The sequence below is a fragment of the Pongo abelii genome, chromosome 17, assembly GCF_028885655.2.
Source record: "Pongo abelii isolate AG06213 chromosome 17, NHGRI_mPonAbe1-v2.0_pri, whole genome shotgun sequence".
NCBI lineage: Eukaryota > Metazoa > Chordata > Mammalia > Primates > Hominidae > Pongo > Pongo abelii.
The window spans coordinates 26,725,820-26,745,481 of record NC_072002.2 but is presented as its reverse complement, the minus strand read 5'-3'; the positions used below and the strand labels follow the sequence as shown (position 1 = coordinate 26,745,481).

Here is a 19,662-nt window from a genome sequence, read left to right as displayed (position 1 = left end):
ACTTTGTCTCAAAAATGATGCGAAGTTTCATTTGCAAGTACTGTACATGTATTTGCATATACATGAGTTAAATTTACATCATTCAATAACAGAGGGAAGTGGTGAGGGGATGAGGGAAGTTGTGAAGGTGTACATGAGTGACTAAAATTTGGAAAGACCTCATGAGTTGCTGCTGAGTCCTCCTGACTGCTCTTGTCACTTGCCTCTAAGGATTCTCATTTGCTCCTTCCCATCTGCTAGTTGCAACTTCCCAATTTCAAAGCACATTAGTGAAATGAGTAACGTTTCAAGGGAGTACATGCAGATGACTACGGCATTCACCCAAGATCTACTGTGAGATGATGATCTCTCTGTTTTGAGAGGTGAATTGGTTCTTCCAGGATTCCCAAGGGTGGCTGTAACCACCTCTGACTCTACAGATGAGTGATCAGCACCACGTGGAAACTTCCGCCATACCAGGATTTCTGCTCCATACCAGTGCAGGCTCATTGTTTTCACTTATTTAGAATCTCATATTTACTCTTGTAGACTAAGGCTGACTGCCAAGACTTCCCTTACAAGAAGTAATCCATGTGATCTAAAGTGAGAGTATTCACATTCTTCAATAAGATATGACATTTGGCTAAAAGTCAGTCTTTAAATAAAAGGAGAGCCTCTATGACTTTACTGATAACTTTGGGTTATAAAGTTCCATACAAGTGTTTGCTTTTAAGAGTGGGCATTGAACTTTCTGGCAGAGTAAATTGAGATGTAATCATTTTTTGCTGAACTGTTTGAAAAAATATTTCTAACCTTATTTTCTAAATTTCTAAAATAATTATCTGTTCTAAATTTTGATCTTTAGTTACCATGACTTAAGTATTGCAGGAAGAGCCTGGGAATTGTGCTGATGGGTTTTATAAATTAATAGGTGTCAAAAAAAGAGGCACAAATATCACATTAAAATTCCTTTTTCTGCTATACTTATTCATTTCCAAGCCTGTCATCTCTTAAAAAAAAAAAAGTATCCTTAGATTTTCAGTCACATTTGATGGAGTTTATGTGCTCTGATTTCTGAGGTGAGGATATTTTAAAACTTCACAGCTCTCCAAAAAATACCAGGAAGAGGATGTTTGCTTTAAAAAAAAAAGAAAAAAGAGAGACAAGAATAAAACCCCCACCCAACTTCCAAATACTATATAGAATCAGTGAAGGAAAAACAGACATGGGAGGAAAAACTGGAAAAAATTATCTTGGAGACAACAGCAAAAACTGTCAGTCAAGTCAGTAAGGATGTACTGTCATCAAGGTCTCAGGTTTTCATATTAGAATGAGAATAGTAACAGGTGGCCTTGATGGAGCACTGGCTGCATGCTGGGTGTGTCACACATGTTGAGTCTCACCGCCCTTCATGTGGCCATGGTGTCAGGAGGGAGACTTGCTCAGTTTTCAAATAGGAAAGTGACAGGTGCTCTGGTATGTTTATAACAGCTTACTCTGGGACAAGTTTATAAACTGGAGGGTGGCAAAGAAACCAGTCAGGAAGCTACTGCAATAATGCAGGCAAGAGATGGGTTGGAGGCTGCTCTCCAAAGGAAGCGAGCAGCTGAATTTCCACAAAAACATCCATCTGCTCTCTAGATGTTTTCAAGATGCCTTTTTCAAGGAGGTATTCTTACTGCTCTCTAAGGATCTGGGCGCATTTGCACAGGCTCACTGTCAAAGTCAGGTGCAGAGATGGAGGATATTACAGCTCTTGAGTAGTGTGAACATCCCAAACTCTGGCAATATCTGCATCAGAGGCAAAATGAAAATTGCTGTCTCTCTGCAATGTGGGGTGGCAATCCTGGAGACAGGACCTAAGCCTAGCATGACTTATAGAAACACAGATACTTTCAGCTGCCTCTAAAACAGAGCAGTCCTCTTTGGGGGACCTGTGACAGATTGCTCAGTGACATCACTATTTTGACACCCCATTAAATTACCATGGCCTCTTTGGGTTTGCAAGGGCACTGCAGTGAGAACAGGGGCAGATCCGAGTTCCAGAATCTTCAAAGATTGATCTCATTGATATACATGGGAATCAAGAGATAGGCAAATTGAAAAAGTCAGCTTTGACCAAGTTTTATGTAATAAATCTAAACACATAGAAACCCTTTGGTCCAGCTTCTCCAGGACACCATCCTCATTCCATAAGAAGCAGCAGAGACTCTTGCAGGAAGAAGGAATCTGGAAATGCAGGCTTTGACTTCCAAACTGATGAAATATTCTTGTGATGAGCCCTTGGAGCCCCTGAAGGGGGGTGCCAAAGAAACAAGGACTCCCTGAAATGCAGCTGAGAGTTTCATCATGGGCAAGATGACAGAGGCACCCAGCCTCGAGAAGACATTCCAGATAAGGGGGAGCCCCAGGCATGGCTGAGGATGTAGGTCTCTGTTATTAAACTGTTTTCTAGGGAACAAAAGAAAAGAGCAGTGCAGGCCAAGAAAGGGTTGAATATCCCCTAACACCCACCGTCTGCTTCTTACAATTAATGCCCTACTGACACTCACCCCAATTATATCAAAATCATCCCCTTTTTGGAGCCACCTTACTCTGCATCAGTCTCTACAATCCCACAGAACATTGGCCTTGTCCAAGGAATGTTCAGCAGCCGTGAACACTCCGCAGTTACTGTTTTCATGACTATTTCCCCTTGTCACTCACTTGAAGGATATGTTTTTTTGCTCTTGCCACTGATCAGTGGTTCTCAACTTATTTCTGCTCCAGTGCTCTTGAGGGCTGTGTCACTTCATTAGTGGGAGCTGACTACCACAGTGCTTCTGAAGGTGGGAAGAAAGGGGACTTTTGAAATTGAGCAAATTTGAAGAGAAAGAAAGGCAGCTTGATTGAGGGTCCCTCCAGGGTGTTCATACTCACATCGCCAGGAAGCATCGCTGTGCAGGTGGTGATAGGACTGTGCCACTGAACTGGCTTTCCATAAAACGTGGTAACCAGAAATCCTTGGTGGCTTAAGACCCATGGCCAGGGTGACTTCAGAGTGCCACATGCACAGTGCAACGCAGCAGGCACAAAGCCACAGGTTCTGAGCCAGTTTTGTGGCCAAATGGAGGCGCACTAAGTTCAGAGTGGAATGGCCTTCGCTTGGGTCCCAGCTCTTCTGTTTACCAGCTGTGTGATTTCAGGGGAGCCACTCAATGTCTTTCATACTAAATTTCCTTATCTATACAACAGGATTAAAATGCTCACCCCTGATAGAGCCTCACAAACCTCATAAGCATGTATGGATCAACAGGAAATATATGACATTGCTGTGGAAAAGGCACTTGTAAAATCCCTCATACAGAGTAATATTCAATAGAATAAGAAACATATTCTAAAGCTCAGTCAGACATCATGGGGACTGTTTATAGGCATGAAAACATTGTGTGTGTGTGTGTGTATATATATATATATATATATATATATATATATATATATATATATATATATATGGCAAACCTCAATCCCGTTGTCAAAAGAGAAAGAGCTATTAGGTAAAGGAAGATAATTGTATGATAACAGTTGCCAAGATCATGATGGCTGCTCTGAATCCTGCAAAATAGAAAAATTCTGCACAATTTCAAATTGGATTAAGTTGCAGTAAAAAGTGGCCAGAGATTAGCAGCTTCTTTAAAAGATCAATGAATGTTCACATTTAGATTTCGGTTTGTTTAGAAACCCAGTTCGTGTGTCTAGATTCTTGTTTTCACCCAATCCTCACCTCTCTTACCCGTGAAGCATCACATGCTCCTTTTGCCTGCGTTTGTTCAGGACACTGGAGAATGACAGTGACCAGTGACCATTGCCGTCACTGTGCCTGAACTTCTGGGGCACTCTGCTTTGTGGCCCATCAGGCAAAGTTAGGTGTCTTCAGTTGCTTTAGTGCTATAGCAATAAATAGTTTATATGGGATCTAATAAAATGCGATGCTTCGAAGCACCAGAAGAGAAGTCTGAGCAGAAAACAAAGAAAGTTCACAGACTTCGCATGCCCCCGTGAGTTCATCTTCCATCTTTCAGGGTGATGATTTTAGTCATTTTACATGCACAATTTTATTCATATGAGAAAGGGAGGAAAAATTCTATTTCAGAAGCATCTAAAAAACTTGACCCTGCACTGCCTGAAAACATACTGCACATTATGTACGGCCTTGACCTGCATCCCTTTCTTTCTGGCAGCTTTTCTGTTGAATAGGATTTTTTTCTTCTTTTTTAATATCTAGGAGCTGTGGCATTTTTAACAGACTGCATCGTTTTGGAGTAATGTTCTCTTGAGGTGGGCAACTGAGATGTATAATTATATCCTGTGGAAAATGGTGGTGGTATGAGGGGTGGGGAAGGAGGTTATTAAATCACAAAAACATGTTTCCTATTCAGAAAAAAATGACAGTATGCAGGATGTTCAATTTCCTTCTGCTCTGTGCCCGTGGAGAGTACAGCATCTTCAAGTGGGGAAGTCATTGGTATTCATTGGAGCTTGCCTGGTTTCATTTTTATTGTTTTGGAGACTTATTACTCTTTCAGATTGGTTCCCAGGTCTGCTGCCTCTTCGCAGTATATATGAGCTAAGGTAGTCAGAGGAAACACTTTAATTACATTTTAAGTAGAATAAAAGCATAAGTATATTTATGAAAATTCTAACAGAAGATGCAGTGAGACCATTAACTTAAATCCCAAAAATAGATCTAGTGTTTTTTTCATAATAGGAAGTTCATAGTTGGTGTGTTAAATTATACCTGCATATTTAAAATCTGCCCTAAACACTAAATATTGCCTAAATGTGCATATTATATTCAAAATCCCACCTATAAAACTTGTGCTGTGAGCAGGGGCCATCATTGCCTGCCTCGCACACCTGTCCTTAAGTTGCTGCTCTGCAGATGGGATGTCCTCAGGGGCTAAATGATGCTTTTAGCCTTGGTTCCCTCAGCCATCCCTCCTGCTCTCTCTCATTGGGCCTCTTGTTCAAAATTATGCCTGAGCTTTGGTCGAATTTGATTTTAGCAAGCCTGAACATAATTCTGTCAAGGGAAGACTCTGAGGTGAGAGTTAGAGGAGGAGTTGGAGGTTGTGCTTAAACTTGAACGTAAGGATTTGTCTCAGGCATAGAGAGGTGCAAGGAGAAGATAAGCAAAATTTCCTCCCGGAGACCAGAAGCCAGTCGTTGGCATATGCTTCGAAAATCCTTACTCCAAAGAACAAAGTTCTTTTCTTTCTGTCGCACTGGGAGGATTCAAAACCTGATTGTCTTTACTTTCAACAAATTTGAGAGGAACCCTCCTTTTCTACAATATAAATTATTTGGTGATTACTTCCCAAGAATCTTGGTTCAGAGTAGAATTCTTCTTAAAGCATTCAATATTCAATTTCTGTAATTTTAAAAGAATGTGTAACTTTTGACCTCTTAAAGATAAAAAAGATAGCTAAAGAACCTTTTATTCTTGCCCAAAGAAAAATGCACAGGCGAACATCTTATAAAATGTGCATTGACTTTGCTTAATTTATTGAAAGATATTTAAAAGTGAAAAAGTATGTGAAAAGGAACATAATAGAATAATTGCATGGTAAAGTTACACATAACCCACTGTTATTTGATTTTCCTCAGGCACATTTTACTGTTGTGTTTATTAGTGATCATGCCCATCTCATGGTCTGCCAAAAAAAAAAAAAAAAGGAAGGAGGGTGGACTCACAGGGTCGTTAGAGAATCCTCAGTCTCTCTAGGGAAGGAAGAATAAAGGAAGTATATCTGCCACCTCTGCAGCTGCACATCTGTGGCAGTCCTGGCTGCAAACGAGACATGAAGCAGTATTCTAAGGCACTGACGGCAGTGTTCCTATCCCAGTTACTATACTTGCCCTGAGAATTGTTAGCCAGGAAAGCAACCAGGGGCACACAGTCTGAGAGATCCATGTACTGTATCATGGCTTCTCTGAATATTCAGTGGCTCCAGAGCTACAGATGAAGTTTTATTTTCTAATTAAAAATTTAAACACTTGGCTTTTGTCTCACTTTAGGCATAAGAGGGAGTCTAAAGTAAGTATTTTCTCAGATATCTTGAAAGTATATGCTAGAAAAAAGCCGTAACATTCAAAACTGGATCCGTCTTAGGAAAAAACATTTTTGATCTCCATAACAAAAGGAAATAAAAGCCAAGGCAACCAATCTAGAAAGCCTTTCCCTTTTCTCTCTGGGCTCCCATAGGTATATTACTTATTTTCTAAGCCAGGGATAAGGACACATGGTCTTAATAATCCAAATGTATCCATGGGGAAATTGGCTATATAATTGGAAGGAGCACTTACAGAAAATGCAAGACACCGTCACCCTATCTGTATAGAGTCAGGAGACAGTGACATTTATCTATGGAGGCACTAGTTATCTGACCTTTTCCTCAGAGCATCTCTAATTTTGTTTTGTTTTTTAAAAAATACATTTTGCCATTTATAGTGATTCATATCATTCCTGGATAAGAAGTTGGGAGGCTCATTGCATGAAGGTGAACTTTTCCTGCAGTGGCTTCCATGCAATGAACACATATCATGTATGAGAAGAAAAATTCCTGTTTTATAAAAGTAATCAATAGTTAAAATTTAGATGACTTTTTTATATTCTTTTGTTGTAAACATTCTTTCAGAGACAAGCAGAGATAATCTTGTCATGGAAAACAATTGTTGGCCATGTGTATTTAAGTTGACTTAATAGTGTTTTCTTCTCAAGGTCATTGGGGTAAGAGTGGTAGAGAAAAAGCAGTGGATAAAGAGTCAGAAAACACTGACTTCCGATCTAGGTTGTGTTAGAAGATGTTGAGGTGTCTGTCTTCATCTCATGTCCCTCAGCTGTAAGGGACAGCTCATGTCCTCTCCTCCAGTGAGGATCAGGTGAGAGGATGGACTCATTCATCTGCACATACTTTTGATGCTCTCATAATAAGTGCTCAGAGATGGATAAAACTTGGGCCCCATCTGTAGGAAAACATTCTGGGAACTGTAGTGCTCAAATGCAGTACAATTGGTTATTATTTCATTTGTTGATTTGTGTCTGTTTCTTGGTCACCAATTAAATGAAAATAATAGAACTAAAATAACTATTTTTAAATACAAGGGCTATTGGCAGTCCTGTGATAACCACAAATGCTGAAGAAACACAGCTGTGATGTGAGCATCATTCCCCACCAGGGAGCTTCTGTGTGTCCAGAGAGGGCAGGGACTCTCATGTGGCTCGGGTCCCCACGTGATGGCTCAGGGAATCTAGGGGCATTTTCTGTATGAGTGGAGGCTGTGGATTTACTGGAAGACTTCAAGGTCTCAAAGTCAGTTTTCTTCTTCCATCTTCCTACAAAAAACAAAATCTGAGAACTTTTTAGATGGGTGGAAAAGGCAGAGGGAAGTGAAATTGGTAATTAATCATGACAAACTCAAAGTGGAATTAAATTGTTGGAAGTCAAATAGTAGTTATTACTCAACTATAAAATTATTGTCATTCGTAGAGTAACAAAGACAGTATTCAGAAAAAGAGTATCTGACTTTAAAATCCCTGAAGCTATTTTTAAATGCATGTTATGTGGCAGAATAGAAGCTATGTGTTCGAATAAATCCCCTGATTATATAAAGGTCTTGTTCTAGATGGAATCAACCAGCGATTTTTAATGATAGTATTTGTATTGAGTTAATTTATTAATAACCTGAAAATGTTTTTATTTGTATTTGCCCTGTATCACACAGGGTTTTACTTCTTGTATTAGTCCATTCTCATGCTGCTGTGAAGAAATACCTGAGGCTAGGCACAATGGCTCACTCCTGTAATCCCAGCAGGTGAATCCCAAGGCGGGTGAATCACTTGAGGTCAGGAGTTCGAGACCAGCCTGGCCAACATGGTGAAACCCCGTCTCTACTAAAAATACAAAAATCATCTGGGCGTGGTTGTGCATGCCTGTAATTCCAGCTACTCGGGAGGCTGAGGCACAAGAATCATTTGAACCCAGGAAGCAGAGGTTGCAGTGAGCTGAGATCGTGCCGCTGCACTCTAGCCTAGGTGACAGGGTGAGACTCTGTCTCAAATTAAAAAAAAAAAAGAAAAAGTAAATACCCAAAACTGGGTAATTTATAAAGGAAAGAGGTTTAATTGATGCACAGTTCCGCAGGGCTGGGGAAGCCTCGGGAAACTTACAATCACGGCAGAAGGAGAAGCAAACACGTCCTTCTTCACCTGGTGGAAGCAAGGAAGAGTGCCGAGTGAAGGGTGGGAAAAGCCGCTTATAAAACCATCAAATCTCATGAGAACTCACTCACTCTCAGAACGGCATGGAGGTAACCACCCCCATCATTCAATTACCTCCCACCAGGTCCCTCCCACAACACGTGGGGATTATGGGAACTACAATTGAAGATGAGATTTGGGTGGGGACACAGCCAAACCATATCACTCTTCAACTAGCGATGCATAGTGTGATCTGTTAATACAGCTGTTCATATATAGCACATCTGATCCTACCATGTTTTTGAAATGATAAATATAAGGTAAAAACTATTATGATAATAAAGTGTTACCTATGATCACAACTAAGGGACCTTAAGATGAGCAGATTAAACCTCTTAACTCTTAGGTTTGTAGTGTTATTTTTTTCAGTCTTCTGTGTTGTGTTATAAAATGGTGTTGCTCAACTGTTTGGTTGGGTGAATGTACAGAGGACAAGATCTGAAGCCTGAGGGCAGGACAGACCTGGGGCTGGGGTCTTCTCCAGCCAGTCTCTGATGCAAGCTTGGTTGCATGGTAACAGCAGTATCCATACCCACCAGGCCACAGAAAAGGCATGGACTTGACAAACTATGTCAAGTCCATTCCATTCAACTGTGGAATGAAATCTGCAGACTGTGGATAGGTAGACTTTCCAAGCCTTAGAGCCCCTCACACACTTAAGCTGCAGAAATAAAGCTTCATTTTGAGATCAAAGGCAAAATATACTACAACCAAACACCACAGTTATTCATTCATTCAGTAACTAATTACTGGATTCCAAACATAAATGATGAACACGTAGCCCCCACTCTCAGGGAGTCCACAGCCTGGTGGCAGAGACAGACATAGAAACAACAGAGGATGCCAAGCACTGTCCACTTAGTGGTCAGAACACTGTGCGGCACACAGGCAGGCAGAGCGGGACACAGATACCCCGTGGCGTCTGCAAGCAGCGTGTCCTACTGCGGCAGTGCTAAGCAACAATTTACCTCATGAGGGAGAGTCGGACCCATAAAAAGGAATAAATACATTCTACCTAGCGACAGACTAATCTGAAAATATTGTAAGTGGTGGAAATGGCCAAGATGGCTGAACACCACAGGTGAGATGGAGACTGGGGAGGAAGGAAGAGCTTCTGTTTGGGAGAGAACTTGAAAGCCACCCTGGAGCACATCTGAGGACACGAGTCCCTAATGCCATGTTCTCTGGCCCCAAAGCGTTCCCAAATGGTGCTCTCATTCATCTGCTCGCCCTTCATCTCTTCCTCTTTCCCTCTCTCTTCCTTCCCAGTGGGTGCCAGGAAGTATATGAGTACCGTGGCAAAAACAAGAAATAGCTTTACTGAATCCTGTTCACTTCCATCCTTTTCCCATAACCTCCTCACATAGTTGACCACATAAAGGTAAAATGTAATGTGAACTAAAGTGGAAATAAAGACACACATTTTTTTTTTTTACTTGTCCACTGAGAGTAGGGAACATTTTCATTACAACTTGAACAAAAAAAATTGAATAACCTGAAGATTAAAGATTCCAGGCATCATAGTGCCAAATCCCTAAATAAATGGACATCTAAACTCCATTAAAAATGAAGAGAAAACTTTGGCAGAGTTTATTACAGGATTTTAGCCTGGAAGTCATGAAGTCTCAGCTTACCTACTCTCATGTTTTAACCAAAAATAACCTTTCTTCAATTAGCAATTAGGGAGAAAAAGACATCACTGTATCTCTTACAAGAATATTGAAAAATGACAATATAATTAAGAAATTGAGTGAAACATTAATTTTTCTGTATTAAATATTCAGGTGGGATGGGATGAACATGTGACCATTTTTACTCGATTATACAGAGAAATTGTGGGTTCACTCTTCAGCCTCCATCCCTGTGTTTGAAGATACTAACTAAAGGAAAACAAAGTTTAGAAAAAGCTAAATGAAATATTTAAAATATAATGTAGTGTAATAATCTCTTGTCTCATTTCTGTGGGCATTCTTTCCTTCTTGACCCTTGTTCTACGTTTTTTAAGAACATCCTCCATTGTTAAGATCCCTCTGTTTACTGCGCCAAATTGTAATTCTCAGTCTCACTTTCCTTCTAGAGCTTCTTTGAAGGGCAGTCTGCACCATGGGACTCAGCTAAGAAAGATGAGAACAGAATGAAGAACAGATATGGGAATATCATTGCATGTAAGTGTCAACATGTCATTGTGCTGTTGTAGAACTTCCTTTTCGCATCTAGTAAGATTGACCACCAGGCTCATACAGAGGAAATTTACAGTGCAATTACCTCCTTCATCCTTCTAGAACAGCTGGTGTTACGCTTGTACTAAAGAAAGAAATAACTATGTACCCCCACTTCATCACTGTACTGTTGTCGCGGGCCCTGTTTTCCTTTTAGATTTAAGGTTTGGGTAACACAGGTAACGTTAAAATGCTGAGAAGGAAAATGCATTTTGGATGGAGTAAACATTATAGTCCTAATGTTTCCCAGCTGCTACGTGAGAATGAATGGAAATAATGATGCACAGCTTGCCTTAATGCAAGGAGCTCAGCGTTCTCGGCAAACATTAACTCATTAATCCTGTGGACACTGGGTTAGGTAGGTCAGTAATAGCCCCATTTTAAGGACAGGAAACTCAGAAGTTAAATGATACTCCCCATATCACAACACTCATTAGCAAAAGAGCTAGGATTATAGCTTAGACATTCCCAGTGCCTGTGAAACTGAATGTTACCAACCCGTAATGCCTTGGATGGTTTTTAAGTCGAGCCCAGCCTCATTAATGTTCCATAGCAATGCTGAGACACGCGCTAGATTGATGAAACCCCTTCTCCCAGGGCCCGCACTATCCATCCCCCACATTAAACTGCTCTCCGTCATCCATGACTGCATCAAGGCACTGACGGGCCCGCTGTAGTCGCCTAACATAATTAATACTATTTATAAAGATACATAAATTTTAAAAAACAACACAACAATGCAGATAAGGCCAAGAGAACATCTCGCTCCTCGTGTCTCATTTCTTACGAGAGAACAAACTTGGGAGGTTTGGTTATTCCAGAGGAGGGATCTATTAGCTTTATTGATTGTGAAAGTGCTGTTAAACTGTCTTTGCCTGAGTTCACATTTCTTAGTGTGACAGTACAGATTCTCTAGCAGTGCTGCCCACAGAATTTCCTGTGACTGCAGAAATGTTTCATGTCTATGCTGTCCCAGATGGTAGCCATGAGCCACACAGGAGTGGCTGCACTGTGTACTTGGAATATGGCCATACGACTGAGAAACTGAATTTTACTTTATTTCTTGTTTTTGCTGTTCAAGAGTTTGACAACATGAATTTTAAATTGTATTTAATTTTAACTATTTTTAATTTAAACAGCCCATGAGGCTAGTGGCTACTACATAGGACAGCACAGATTTCAGTGTGTTTTAGAAAAAGAAACTGGGGGGTAGAGTGGAGCTTACATATGACACAAAACGTCCCAGCTGAGTACTTGCTGCTTTCCCTCCGGCCATCAAGAAAGCCAGATCGCCAGTGTTGCCAGGTACAAATGCTAGCTTTATGTGTTTTGTAAGTTGGTTTTAGAGCGTGCTGTATTTAGTAGCACTGGAGTGGTCATGTCACAGTCCTTTGTAGGTAGGAGATGCTGTCCTGAGGTCTAGGGTTGATTACTCCTCAGTGGATCCCATCAACACTGTGGGATGTGTTCTTGATACTGGACACTGAGGACACAAAGGCCATGGAGATGAGATGGTGCCCCTGTCCCCAGGATAAACCCGACCGGGCAGTCAGATCTCTGTGGCAGTAGTCCAGCGCCATGACACAGGGCTTTGTTGCAGCCTGGTACACAGTGTTCCAGAGGCTCAGAGAAGGAAAACATGGTTTCTTGGTCTATCTAGACCCTTCCAAGCTCCTTCATTTTCTCTGGGAGCCCACTGAAGCTTTGCACTGTTAGAAGAATTCAGATTTCTCCTGATGGCTTACGAGATCCTTTCCAGGAGTCCCTTCAGCTCTGCAACAAACTCATAGAGAGTCTTGGAAGTGAAGTGGGGAATCCCCTTCCCATACCAAGTGGAAGGGACATTGCTGAGCCTATAACCTCATCGTTGTAGCATCACTGAAGTGGCCTCATGCTGAGCATACAGAATGCAGTGTCAAGGGATGTAGCCTTGGGTATGCTGAGAGATCCAGCTAGCCTTTCTCCAATACAACATTGAGTCTGCTTCTTCCCAATGTATAGTTTAGTACCTCCTCATGGAGACACTGAGATATATTTTTGAATCATGAGTGAAAAAAGCTAGCATTTGCTGAGCACTTACATATGCCAGACTACTACTCTAAGCACTTTGCACATAGAAACTTGCTCTGTAACAACACCACGAAATAGGTAATATTTTTGTATCTATTTTACAGGTGAGGAAATTGAGGGATAAAGAGGGTTAAAGAGTTTCACAGTTAATAAGGTATGGAGGCAGGATTCCAACCCAGGAGCAGCTTTTATAACCACTGCTGGATGGGTGCTGGGATGACTGGTCCCACTGGCTTGGTTTTCACCAGGTGTGGTGGCTCATACTTGTAATCCTAGCACTTTGGGAGGTTGAGGTGGGAGGATTGCTTGAGGCCAGGAGTTGGAGACCAGCCTTGGCAACAAAGCGAGACTGTGTCTCTACAAAAAAATTTTAAAAATTAGTTGGGCGTGATGGTGCGTGCCTGCAGTCCCAGCTACTCAGGAGGCAGAGGCAGGCAAAGATGGGGATGACCCTGTATTGATTGTTTCCTTTCTGTAAAACGTCTGCAGGCTCCCCACCACATTGCAAGCAGATTTTATCCTTTAAACCTCCAGAGATCCTGCCCTCTTTGTCTCCACTTGACCTGTGTGGGTATTTGGTGTACGGCTGTTTGTCACAGGAACACTGAATTCTGTTCCTGTACCCATTGCTCGTCACAGCTGGACAGAGAATATGTACTTAAAAGGGTCCAATAATCCATCTCTTCATTCAATAAATATTTATTCATCACTTTCTTTTTGCCAGACTCTGTGGGAGGCACTGCTATAAAAAGATAATGAAGGCTGAAGCAGGTGGATTACATGAGGTCAGGAGCTTGAGACCAACCTGGCAAACATGGTGAAACCCCGCCTTTACTAAAAAGACAAAAATTAGCAGGGCGTGGTGGCATGTGCCTATAATCCCAGCTACTCGGGAGGCTGAGGCAAGAAAATTGCTTGAACCTGGGAGGTGGAGGTTGCAGTGAGCCGATCATGCCACTGCACTCCAGCCTGGGCGACAGAGCAAGACTCCAGAGGTCTCAAAAAAAAAAAAAAAAGAAGATAGTAAAACACAAGATACTGCCCTCCTAGTAGTTACAGTCTAGTGCAGGGGGTTGGCAAACTTTTTTCTGTAAAGGGTCCAGTAGTAAATGTGTTAGCCTTTAAAGGCCAATCTCAGTCTCAGTTCAGCTTCTTGGCTCTGCTGTTTTCATGCAAAAGCAGCCACAGACAATACAGAAACAGATGGGTCTGACTATGTTCCAGGGAAACTTTTTTTCAAAGCCAGGCAGCGGGCTACTTTTGGCCCACAAACAGTAGTTTGCTGACTCCTGGTTTAGTGAAGAACAGATTCCACAAGGGGAACTTTTTCTTACCCCCCAGGGCACATTTCTACCACCAAGATAGTTTTCAACTCTCAGGACCCTGAACTTAGGATCAATTTTTTCAGCACCCCAAATAGAGATATCAAATGTGATTTGTGTGTCTGGCACAATGTTGTCAGAGGCGGGATGGGTTTAAGTCTACCTCCTACCACCATGAATTTGCAGTCTGTGGCCAGATCAGGATAAGACATGCATGAAATAATAGATCTCAGGTCTGTAAATAAATGGAGAATGTGCTGTGAGGACACCACTGGGGACTTGCAGGAGAAGGGTGAGTGGATGAGCGGCAGACTAATCAGGAAAAGACCTCTCGGGCAAAAGAGAAGGACATAGGGTTTGGAGATAGGAGGAACCGTTTGGAGTCCTTGTCATACCACATACTGGCTCAATGACCTTGGGTGAGTTGTGAGCCTTCTCAATGTCAGAATTTCCTGACAAGATCACGTGTTGTGGAAATGAACAGAAATGCCACATTAAAAGAACATTGATCATTGTTACCTGAAAAAAAACTCACTTCTTCATTACTTCTGTGTTACTCCTCTTGAGTTTAGCAGATTCATTACTTCATTTAAAAAAAAAATCAGCATGTTGAAGTCTCAGATTCCAAGTGATGAGCTGGTAGGTAATTCAGGGACCATCCTGCTCCTTATTGGTGAGCACTTCTGTGTGCAGTGGCCCACTTCTGCCCAGGCGGGACTCTGGCTTCCGTTTCCGGGCATTGCGGTGGGCTGTCATTTACCCATGACCTCTGGGGCTACATTTTCTAGCCCCCACTACCCTCCATCCCATCCCTTCCAGTGCTCTTTTAGTGTTTCTTTACTGGGTTGTGTTATTTTTGTATCTTTCTAGGGACAGTGTCAAAAAGAGACTTCTCTGTCCAGCCTCCTAATCTTCCTCTCACCTTCCATGGCGTCCTGAAGCCCTTCCCTGGGTATCCGTGTTACCCCGTCCTCTAGTTTGCTGTTGCTTCCTATACCCACACACACATAATGACCCACACATAGATCATGACTCACACGTACATAGTGGCTGTTTCTTTATGGACATAGTGAATAGTATTACCATCCCCCGCCTAAAAATTATGTAACTGTGGAAAAGTCAGTTCCACTTCCTGTAAAGTCTGCTTCCTAGAGCCTTGGACTTGGGATAACACCACTAACTAGGATGAGGAATTGGGAATTCAGTCAGCATATCTTAGAGATTCTTGTTAGTGCTTTTCAAAGAACACAGAAGTGGTGTAATGATCACATTGTTTTGCAGCAGTGTTTGCATATAAAATAGTTTTAATGGTCCTTAAAACTGTTTATTGGCTTTTGCTCTTAAGTAAGTTAACTTTTCCCTTATTTACACTATAAATTTGCTGAGCTAGCCCCTTCCAAATATAAACCAACACCCTACCCACCATTACCGCCCCTCCACACACAAGCATAGCTCTCCTAATACTCTCAACAGTTCCTAATTATAATTAACTCTAAGCTTAAGGCACACACCAAATCTCCCTGCTAACAAGGCAGCCCCCTTGCAGCCGGCGCCTCTTTCTAGGGCCTGGTAATTGGAGATAATGAGCCAGAATCTGCAGAAGCTTCCCAGGCTCCCTTCCTCCTCTCTTCTGATCTTTATTCAACAAGTATGTATTGATCTGCCATGTGCCAGGCACTGTGCCAAACCACAGTCATTCTTTCAACAGATATTTGCTGAGTGCCTGTTATACACCAGGCACTATTCTAGGTGTCAGCGACAGAGCAGGGAACAAAGCAGAGAGGATGCTATGCTGGTGTCGTGCTGCACCTTCTTGTGGGGAAGACAGGAGCAATTGCTGAGTGCAGGGTGTAACACCCATGTTAGGAGGTGAGCACGCGGCAAGGAAAATGAAGCAGAGAATGGAGATTGGTCAGGGTGGGTGATGTTTTTAGATTGTGGTCAAGAAAAGCCTCCCTGAGGGGATGAGATGCCAACCAGGACTTGAAACAGGTGAGAAGGCGGAGGAGTGTGACCGCCCAGGTGGCCGGTACATTAGGGAAGGCTGTGCTGCCGGAGCATCGGGAGTGGGGTAGGGGCAGAGGTGGGAGATGCAGGGACTCTGGGGTGACCACAAAAGCAAGAGCTGACAGGGCATCTGCCCTCCTGAAGCTGACAGTCCTGGAAGATTTCGTGGGGGAGAAGGGGGTGATGTAAATGATTACAAAATAAAATTCAAGTTAAGGGCACAGAAGGAGTTAACATGGTACCATGAGAACTCACAACATGGGGACTGAATGAGGAGGTGTGGGAAGGCCTCCCTGAGGATGGGACATGGAAAACAACTGAACAGAGGGGACGGAGCAGGGGGGATGCTGCAGAATTGGGAGGGGGTCATGTGAACAGACCCTGTCATGCCGGGGAGCCCCTTGGGTCTGAAGAACTAAAGGAAGGCTGGGTGGCTGGAGCTGGAAGGACAGGGGTGGGAGTTGGGCTAGAGAAGGAGGGAGGTGGAAGCCAGACCTACAGAGCCTTCTGGGGCAGGTTGAGGACTTTTGTCTTTATTATAAGAATAAGGGAAACTTCATTAAAGGGGTTGGGGGGTGTTAATAAAATTTCATTGGAAAATTTAGATCTGACTGCAGAGAAAGTAGGTTCGAAAGGGACAGCTGTTGAGGAATTTCCAGTAGCCCGAGTGTGACACGATGATGATGTTGGCTAGAAAGAAAATAAGTAGATGAATTCAAAAGAAGTAATGGACCCAACCGAAAGATGGATGGGAGACAGGGTGAGGAAGACAGAAGAGCCAGAGATGACTCCTGAGTTTCCGACTTACTGGAGGATGAATGGTTAGATGGATGATGGGCAGTTGAGCAGGTAGACACATGGAAGGATGGATGGGCCGTTCCCTTCCTGTATTATCCAGGATGGATAATACAGGAAGGGAACCAGCTATGGAGAGGAGCTCAGGTTGGCATGAGATCAACAGCAGCTTATGAGTTTGATTTGGGGACATATTGAGATACTTTTGAAACATGCAAATGAGATGCCAAGCAGACAGTTCTGTAGACTGCTGTGAAATGTGAAAGAGAGGGGTCTGGGCTGGATTATAAATCAGTGGCCCATTTCATGGGTCATGTGGGTGGTGGCAGAAGCCATTGGCAGGAGGAGGTGATCTGTGGAGGGAGCAAGGAGGGCATAGAGAGCCCAAGACCCAGCTAAAGGGGCTTTAATAACGGGTGCTCCTGAGACAGAACTGCTCAGCGGTGCAGGGAGCACTGTCTCATGGAGAGAAGGGGTGCTGCTAGTGTCCTGTTGGTAGATCTAGTAGATCTAGTACAGCAGAGACTCTGATGTAGTGCTGAGGACACGAGGTCCCCTCTGAGGTGGGTTACCATGCCCTCCTACTCCATTTCCTAACAACAAGGTGTGACTAATCAGCGACTGGAACTTTGGACCTACCCCAGATTCTTCTAACCAGTGAGCCAATCTTGGTTGCTCACATTGAAGGCTTCACTTTTCTAACATTTTGTTTTATAGCAGTGTGCTTCTCTCTGCTAATTGAGTGACTCCAACAGTGTCTTTGAAGGGAGAGAACCAGAGTTTAGTTAGGTAAGAATGGACTGGCAGAGTGAGCTTTTGGCATTAAATTCAGCTGGGCACGAGCAAGAGAGAAGCAGATGGACACAATATGTTTAGGAAGGCATAGGGTAAAATAAATAAATCCCTGCCAGGATTCTGAAGAATAAAGAGAGAGCTCTGACACAGGGATTAGTCAGTCAGAAAAAGAGTTAGAAAACAAGGCAAGACCCACATGAAACCAACAGGAAGAGGTGAGTTCATATGGAGCCACCGTCATCGAACTCAAACTTCCTGCTCAGAACCTGCATGGCAGAGCTGGGAACCAGGTGGAAACAAGCAGGGAGACTGCACTGGAGGTGGCATCTCCACTGGGTAAGGCACCAAGCACTTCCTGAGTTGCAGGCACACTGGGTCACCTGCAGATCCTACCTTGAAACAAGCACAACAGCAATCCTCAGCCCAAATGCAGCCACGGGAGGAGCAAATCCATTATTTGCAGAAATCAATTGTAATTAAAATTAATTTCCAGCCTTCTCTCAGAGGCTAAATGTTACCTTGATCATTGTGATTCCATTTTACCTTATATATGTCACCAGTATGTAGCAGAGAGAAAGAATTGGTTAGAGGTGAAAGATTATCAGTGATATACTCCGTTTCTGCCGCTGTGGGAATATCTAATCACACACAAGTTAAAATTGCATGACTATTGCCAATATCCGTCGTGTTTAATATGGAAGTGTTAAAATATTTGAAGTTACTTAGAGATATTTTTAAACGTAATGTTACCTGATGGAAAGGGCGGAAATACCATGTTTTACAGACTTAGGGTGGGGCATAGACCGGCCCTAAATCCCGCATCGGGGGAAAACCTCAGCAGATTATAATTCTTCAACGCTAAGCAGTGGTTTGTTGTGACAAGGTCTTTATGTGCCTGTTTCTTACCCAAAAATATCTGCTTTTCTCTGTTTCATCTAGTAAAGGCTTTTTTTGAGAGATACGAGAGGAATAGCAAGTAGTTTTTATGCAGATGGAGTTTCTCAAAGTGGCAGAGTTTGTTACATTTCTTGATGGGGTAACATTGAGTTGTGATTATGATATAAACATAAGTTTAATTTTGATCATATTCAAGTCATGCATGGCAAATAGATTTCTTTTTCTCCAATTCATACCCATTAAAGAAACTTTGTACACTGTGGAAAACTTGGGGAACATATCCCAGAATCTCACCATCCAGATTCAAACCCTGCTAACATTTTTTTTCTGTTTCATTCCAGTCTTCTTATTTTTCTATCTCTTGAAGCTATTGACTTTATTTTTTTTTTGCTCTTTGTTTTTCAGTGAGAATAGATGTGTTATTCTCTTTCTGATTACAAAGATAATATAAACCTTGTAGACCATTAAAGTAGTACATAAAATCATAAAGATGATAATAAAAATCACTCCAGATTTTATCCCCTGCAGAAACCTCATTCTTCCAGTTGTCCCACTGTGCATACCTACATGTACACCAATGCATTTGATTATTTCATGTAAATAGACTCTTATTAGACATGCTGCCTTGTAGCCTGCTCTTCTTCACTCTGTAATATGTCCCAGAGATCTTTCCAGGTAAATAAATTAAAGGCCTAGTAATCCTTTTGAATGATTTTATCAGATTTTTTGCTTGTTTGCCCACCATTCTTCAGTCTCCTGTTTATATCATTGAATGGTTACCAAGGTGGTGTTAGGAAAAAAAGGTCTGTTTTAGAAAAGCAGTCCTTGGTGTGGATTCACTAGTGAGGGAAGCAACTAGAGGCAAAAATGATATAGTGCAGATGAAAATGATCAGGTCTTGAATTAAGTCATTGGCACTAATAAGACAAGTGATAGCTAACTTTCACTTACTTCTTATTGTATACCAGCTACTTACTGATGATTACTTATATTGACTCACTTAATCCTCACAAAACTATAATATAGGCAGTATTATATTATATTCCCCAGTTTTACAGTTGGGGAAACTGAGGCACAGAGAGGTTAAGTAACTTGTCCAAGGCCACACAACTAGAAAGCCGCAGAACTGAGATTCATACAGGGGTTCCGGCTCGGGAGCCCGGGATCCTAACCTCCGTGCTCCACTACACAGAAATAGGGATAGGTTGTTGAGCAGATACCAGGAGATTAAAATGTGGGAGTTATTGAAGAGCATTTAGCATGTCTTCAAACGTTTCTC

General features: G+C 42.2%; 1 protein-coding gene across 10 annotated transcripts in view; it reads left to right on the top strand.

Moving 5' to 3' along the window:
* Positions 1-19,662, top strand: part of PTPRM (protein tyrosine phosphatase receptor type M) — an 844,030-nt gene that overhangs the window by 722,921 nt on the left and 101,447 nt on the right. For all 10 annotated transcript variants that reach the window (XM_009252252.4, XM_054537539.2, XM_054537541.2 and 7 more), the window contains 1 exon segment: positions 10,356-10,443. In XM_009252252.4, the coding sequence (XP_009250527.2) occupies positions 10,356-10,443 (88 nt within the window).